The sequence below is a fragment of the Pinus tabuliformis genome, chromosome 2_1, assembly GCF_031772625.1.
Source record: "Pinus tabuliformis cultivar Carrire ecotype Pingquan chromosome 2_1, CPIR1, whole genome shotgun sequence".
NCBI classification, from domain to species: Eukaryota; Viridiplantae; Streptophyta; class Pinopsida; order Pinales; family Pinaceae; genus Pinus; species Pinus tabuliformis.
In genome coordinates, this window is record NC_142299.1 from 13,183,250 (window position 1) to 13,190,825 (window position 7,576).

Consider the following 7,576-nt stretch of genomic DNA (forward strand, 5'->3'; position numbering starts at 1 on the left):
AATTGAGACCACTCCGATATGGTCCTTACACCATTACTAAGGCTATGGGAGACAATGCATTTGAGCTCAGCATTCCCCCATTCCTTGGCCTGCACCCAGTATTCAATGTGGACCGCCTTCGGCCATACTTTCCACCATTGCTAGACACATCCGACATTGCAGAACAGCTCAAACCCACAGAATTAAATCCAGATTGCATGGAACAAGCTGCAACTGATCGGATCATGGACACACAGATCAAGAACACTCGCCAACAGAATATCCAACTGTATCGAGTTGTCAAAGCGGGCCAACTCCTTCAGCAGGGCAAGTGGCTCACCAGGGAACAAGTTCAACAGAAGTTTCCTCATCTCATGGAGGAGCTCAACGCAATGGGGACCATTGCTTCCTAAGGGGGGAGGAATGATCCAGGTGGATATTGGTGGCCACCTGCCAAGTCCACCTGGACCCCCACCATTGTCTTTCTCAACATTTTTAGTTTCCTTAATTGTAGCACAACTTACTATTTTTAGCAGTTTTTCGGGTCCTAAACTTCTGGAGCCGTTTTGAGGCCCTAAACGACGTTTTTTGGGGAATCCGGGGGAATGGATTGGTGTTGCCCGTTCCAACAATGATAGTGCTCGGATAGATCTTTCTAATGAGCTATTGTACGCGTCAAACGAAGATCATATGCCAAAGTTACGACCCCGGGAAGTTGATGTACCAACTTACCCCCAAACGGGGCTCACAGTTTGGCGTTTCATCTCCTAGGGTTAGGTTTTGGAATGTTAAGGGTTTTTCCATTGTTTCTCAACAATAAATAGGCCTTCGAGCCTCATTGTAACACAGTTCAGAGGCATGTAGCCATCACATCTCTTCTCAGAGATAAGCTACCATCGCCCGAGCTAGTTTATTTCCATTTCTGTCTGTAAGCATATTTCAGTATTTTCCATTAATGAAATGAAGTATTATTTCCGCTGCATCTTTGTGTATATGGTTATCTCTGTAATTTGTTGCGTTCCTGTTTAAATCCGGATCATTCTCATCTTTGGAACACGTTATAAGCTTTTGCCCATTTAATCTGATGTTTAGAAAAAGATATGAAAGCTTGAAACCATATATCCCCTATGAAAGGGGTATGGTTCTCATCTCTTTGATATTCCAGAAATAAATTATGCATGTATAGCTCACAGAGTAAATACTGTGTGTTATCATCTTGTTTATGAAAGGAGTCAATAAACTCTAAAACATTACTAAATTCATAAGGTTTCCCAGATCAGACAACCTTGACCTTGAGCAATAAGTATTGCTCCAACAAAAATAAAGCGTAGTTCCTACTGGGGACCTACATTCCAAGGCGTCTACATATAAAGAACAAACTTCTTTTATTTGTTCCATATATTTTTCAAGTTGTATTTCTAGAGTTTTAATCTTCCCCTTTGTTTCTCGCAACTTGGCATACATTTCATCTTCTGTGACTGTTAATGCCTTAAATTTTTGCAATAACTCGTGATGTTCTTTATGGGGAACTACCTCCCTTTGATATCATGTTATGGTTTCTCACTGTTCTTCCATTTTCCTATTTAAGAATTGGATTGTAGCTTCCACAATCAAAGGAGTATATGGAGGGATAGGTTTAATCTGTATTCCTCTTGTAGTAGAAGTTGGCATTTCTGTCTGAGTTCCAACTTCAATAGTATACATTTCTGACACAGTCTGAGTCCCTACAGTAGAAGAAATAATAAGATTTCCACTCTCAGTTTGGGTCCTGTTTTCTTGAACTTCCTACTTTCTTTCTTTCCTTTTCTCAGCCTGCCTCTGAATTTTACTATTTCACAACCATCTTTTGAGTTGTCGGATCCTTCTCTGTAATTTCTTATTTTCTTTCTTTAACCGCTCCATCAATTTACTATTCTTGTCTTCTCGTTTGTTTCTTAATTCACTATTAATCCTCTCTATAAAATTTCTGGCTAAGGTAACTGGAGGAGAGGGAACAACAACAATGGCTGCTGGATTTTCAATCGCTAGTTCCTCATCAGAATCAATTATATCCCCAATTATGGATTCAACAAGGTTTCTACCATCTTGGGGTCCCTTTGGAGAATCGTCATTGGCTTTTTGCTCCATATTTTCTCGAGGAGGCTATGCCTCTTCAGAAGGGCATGGTTCCTAGATGGTTGCGACAAAGTCAACAAAGCGTTATTTGATATTTTTAGGCTCTCCTAAAGGCTCCAAAATAACAGTAGCGATGGAATCAGGAGGAGAGGCTAGAGATATGGGTGATGTCATTTGTTCAGGAGAATCCTTTGAACAACCTACAGTAGCTTCAAGATCCATTGAATTCAAAAAGTTTTCCAACCCCTCTAAGACTTGGGTTGCCTCCATTTCATGTTCTTGAGGAGGATCTCCCTCATGAGTTTGAGGTTCACTGTCTTCCAACAACTGTTCTGCAGGGTTGATGGAGTCCCGAGATTTAACCAACTTGGTTGACCTTCTTATCTTTCTGGGTAAGGAGGCCAAGAGAGAAGCCATCCTCTTTTCTATCCTCGTAAATTTTTGAGAAGAAAGGGTATTTGGATTCCCTTCCACTGTGACATTCTCAATTTGTTTAGCTTCTCCCAACTATTTATCATCAACTAGAATCTGTTCGGGTTCCTCACTAGGTGCTTCCTCTCTTGGTAAAGTCTCTAGAATTCCCAAGAATTCTTCCCAAATTAATTGTGATTGGTTTAGGTCTTTGAAAATTATTAATTTTATCAGTCCATGGTGGCTTACCACTGAAGGCTTATCCTTAGACCTTTTAAGTCTCACAACGGTTTCATGGAGAAGTGAACTTAGAAAATAGGGTAGGTTCAGAGTTACATTTCATCTTAGTTCAGCCAACAACTTTAGGTGTCGCCCTATTAACACATCGTAGCATCCATCACATGTGTTATATCTTTGGACCACTCCTACTAGTTCCTTCCATGGTCCCAAAAATGAAGTAGGGTTGTACCTCTTCCCTTTACTTACCAATTCTTCCCCATAATTTACAAACAGAGATGTTGCACTTTGTAATGGAGCGTGCATCTCGAACCATTTCTCACCTTCTGAAGGTAGGCCTATTACTTTGGCTAGTACTTATGCATTCACCTGGATTTGTCTGCCTTTAACTGTCATCATTCCATTGTTTAGATTCCTTATGAAATCTAAGGCAAATTATTCATCAAAACGATGGAACCAGAGGAAATATTCTATCCATCCCACCTGATCCAAAATGCTTCATGCTTATTTCAAAACCCGCAGTTGTACAGGTTCATTGTGTATTAAGTGACCGACCATTTTCGTTGTTTCTGCAAGGAACAATCTTGGAAACAAACTAGAAACAACAAGCTTAGTAAATACAGGGCTGGAAATACTATGCAGTGATAAAAACTTCAAAATACCATAACATACAATGATTGTTTCAAAGTTTATAAATATATGTTATATTTTTAATGTTTTCACACCCCCTCGAGGCAATTAAAAGTCATCCTTGACATTTTATTATACATAATTTAGTAGATAATTGACATGACTTATGTAGATAGGAACACATTAATTTAGCATGATGGATAAACCACCATGGAAAGGGAAAAATGTCAAGGCATGCGATGCATTTATTGGAGGGATTGATCATGGATTGCCCTGATGAAATGAGATATTTGCAACACCCAAGGTATTAAAAAAATCACAAAAAAGCATGTGGAAAAGACCTTTAGGCTCCGATCATGGGAAAAATGGATTTTTATTGAAAGATTGACTTTAGAGGAAAAGGTAAAAGAAATTTAAAGTAGATTTAATAATTCCCCAAGAGTTACATTCCTGACATGTAGAATAAGAAGTAATTATTGATACACATTCATCATTACCACCTTCCAAGGGAAATAAATAAGCCCCTATAGTCATTCAATGATTTTCCTTTGCTATTGTTTTTTTTTTAACATGATCGGGTACTTATATATTATAAAACTGCTTGGAGCCAAATCCAGTTACATAAGTGGATGGAAGTAGATAAAGAGAAGTCCAAAATGGGTTCGCAGACCCTGACTTCTTATAGACAAACTTGAGTAGTGTAGATTGAAAGAGAAAACGACTGTTTAGCCTTACAAACAGGCCTGCAAGAAGACAAAATTTGCTAGTCATTAGTTAGATTACTGGAGTTGATTGACAGAGTCATCAATCTGGGGTTCTTTCTTGACGCTTGCTCTGGTTGAAGTCTCAGCTTGCATGCTCTGAGTGTTGGATTTGGTGTGGGTGATTGCCTCCTCCATGTGTTTTCATTTTTCCTTTAGGCTTTCTATCTTTGCCTTGTGTTTTTCCAGTTTCTTTCTCTTTGATCTGCTATCAGCCTGAAAGTCCTCTTTGAGCTCGTTGAAATGTTTGACAAACCTTGCAATCATAAAGCAATGGGCTTTACACAGCGTGCAGTTGCTGTTTCCAAGCACTCTATCCAAAGGGTTCTCGGGCATCTCTCGATTTTCCGGAGCCTCAGTATGCTCTCTGTTTTTCGGGATCTCTGCCATTTCCAGGGAACTGATTTGGATGCAGAGCGGGAATAGGGAAAAGGAGCTGGGGTGAAGAGGAAGGAGACCTGCGCGAAAGAGGGAAAATGCAACGAAGAAGGAACAAAGCAGGGGAGAGATCGCACTTAAAATGGAGAACCAGGCGCAGAGTTTTACCAAACTGTCGAGGAGGAGAGGAGCAGCCGAGCTGAAGGCGATATTCCGGTCTTGGAGATTGCTAACTTCCCTGGGAGCTTCTGAGAACGATCTCACAACCGATTTGAACGGATAGCTGCCTCTCTTGATGCCGAACTTCTTGAGCTGAATGCCAGGAAAAGAACCTTTACTCGCCTGCGAAGAAAGGAACGTGTTTCTGATGTGCTCGTAGAGAGAAGGATTGGTGAATATATAGAGCGGAGTGGGAGGGTGAGCGGGCCGAGGATGCGACATAAGCTCAGTGTTCTGGCTAGGATTAGGCACCATCTTAAAATCTTTGCAGCAGTCTAAGGAGATCGTGAAAAGACTTTTACCTGAATTCTGCATGGGAGAGTCACGAGGAAGCTGGGATATCGAGATCCTGTGATCGGACCAAAAATGATGAGAGGTGGGCATGGAGAAGGGGGGATCGAAATTCAAAGCCTGGCGTGCAGCGTGCGACTTGACTGATTTTGGCCAGAGATCACAAGAAGGGAGGTGGGGAATGATAAGACAGAAGGTCGAATGGATGCTGGAATGACTGGTCGGGGAGTTTGACAGGCAACTAAGCCGACTATGGGACTGGTTTTTCATATATGATATCATTTTCTTTAACTTGGCTGATCTGTCTGTTGGATGCCTTAGTGGCGTAATGGTCCGCTTCAGTGTTGTTGTCTCTTAGAACGTGTTTGAAAGTCGTGTCCCCCATTTCTTTGACATTATCCTCAATCCTGAGCTTTACATTATTAAGGGCCTCTTTTTTAAATTTTGTTCCCGCCACCATAGCTGCAATGACGATGGCCGAGTCTCCCACTATTATTGGATTCCTGATTCTCAGCCAGTTTAGAATGAGTGTGCCTAAGTAGAGGCTGTAAGCTTCAGTCAGGTTGTTGGAAATTTGGCCCAAACCCCATTCGTAGCTTACCAGAGTTTTGCCATGGCTGTCCTTTATGATACCCCCTGCTCCAGCTTCCCCCGGGTTATTTTTGGAGGCCCCGTCGAAATGCAAAGTAGGGCGATTCTGATCTAGGATCCATTGACTTACTTCTTCCCTTGTGCCTCTAAGCTTCCAGTGTGTTCTTCTCTTGCTAGCTTTGGGGTGTGCGAGTTGATTGTTACTGTGATTGATGCCGAATTTATTATACCATTCCATCTCTTCTTTGTGCCAGCTTGATTGGTCTGGAGGAGCTACCAAGTTTGCACTTATTGTTTTAGATATGAGCGCTGTTGTTTTTGCCAGTATGCGGACAAGGTTGGGCTTCTTGTCATTGAAAATATAGTTATTCCTAGCTAACCAGATTTTCCAACTAAGGGTAGCTGGGATGCATTTCCAAATACGGGTGATATTGTTTTTACCTTTCTTGGAATAAGGATAACCTTTTACCCAGTTTTTTTGAAGGGAGGATAGCTGATCAAAAGTCTCTTCCATTTTTATTGGTCTGACTATCTGAGTCCAACAACTCTGAGCGAAGGGGCAGTGGAAGAATAGGTGATGGCTGCTCTCCTCCTCAGCTCGACAAAAGCAGCATATTGATGGCCCCAAGATCCCTCTTTTCCTTAGATTTTCAGCGGTAAGCACCTTTCCTTTGAGGAGAGTCCAATTGAAATGTTTGACCTTTGGAATGCATTCTGATTTCCAAACAGTTGTGAAGAGGTTCCATTTGGCTGTCGAAGTGGATGCCTGGAGGAATTTGTAACCATCTTTGACAGTGAATTTCCCACCGCTTGGATCCCATACATACCTATCTTCAGCCCCTCTGTTGGTGGGTGCTGCGCCTGTGAGGGAGACCTTAAGATTAAGCCATAGTTCTCTGAGTTCATTGGGGATTTGAAGGTCCTTCCAGCCCTGCCAAGTGTTTCGGTCCCAAGTTGAAATATCATATAAGGAGGTTAAGTTTTTAGCTTCTATCCAAATGTGAAGAGGCCTGAGATTTTGGTTGTGGATTCTTGGTCTAGCGCCCATGATTCTATCTGTCCAGATATTGACCGCCTGGCCGCTTCCAGGCACTTTGGAAATGTTCTCTCTGAACAGAGGAAGGATTTTTTAATTAGCTTCCAAACAGGGGTGCAAGATCTTTCAGCTATTGTTTCGGAAAGAAGATTAAAATTTGGTCCATTAAGATATTTCCTCTTCAATACTTCCACCCACCAAGAGCCTTTGCCTGTGAGGATTCTCCAAATTAGTTTAAAGCCCATAGCCCGATTGGAGAAGCTCGGAATTTTGATGGCGAGCCCACCTTTTTCATAGGGAAGGATGACTTGTTCCCATTTGACAAGGCTAAATTTCTTGGATTCTTGCTTTCCCCCTTGCCAGAGAAAACTTCTCATTAGTAATTCCATGTGCTTATGTGTGCTGGCGGGAGCCAAAGTGACCGCATATTGGTAGATGGGGAGAGCGGAGAGAACAACCTTTATAAGGGTCGATCTACCAGCCAGGTTTAGCCAAGAGACTCCCCAACTTTGGAGGAGACCTCTCATCTTTTCTATGTGTTTGGTCCATATCTCAGCCTTAACTGTTTCTTTGGCTAAAGGCAGACCAAGATAAGAGAAATAACTCCAGTTCCTTTGCATTGGAATGTCTAGAATCAGAGAAATTCTTTGCCTTATTTGTTCAGGGACATTCCAGGTATAGATCTTGAATTTTTTGTTATTCAGCATCCCTCCAGAGGCAACTAGGAAGGCGTCCAAGACTTTCTTGAATCTTTTTGCCATTAGGCTTGAGGCTCCCCCAATGAGAAGGGTATCATCTGCGAAGAGCGAATGATTAATCTCTTTAGTCCCTCTTTCTATACCAATTCCAGTGATCTCTTTTTGCTTGCGGAGTTTTTCTAAGTGAATGCTCAGGGTTTCCGCCATTATGATGTATAAGAAAGGGGAGA

The 7,576-nt window shown here is 41.7% G+C and overlaps 1 protein-coding gene across 1 annotated transcript; it reads right to left on the reverse strand.

Annotated features, from left to right (window-relative positions):
* Window positions 1-5,271: 5,271 nt before the first annotated feature.
* LOC149198440 (uncharacterized) lies at window positions 5,272-5,850 on the reverse strand. Its single transcript, XM_089400298.1, has one exon. The coding sequence runs from the start codon at window positions 5,848-5,850 to the stop codon at window positions 5,272-5,274; it is 579 nt and encodes a 192-aa protein (XP_089256424.1).
* Window positions 5,851-7,576: the final 1,726 nt, after the last annotated feature.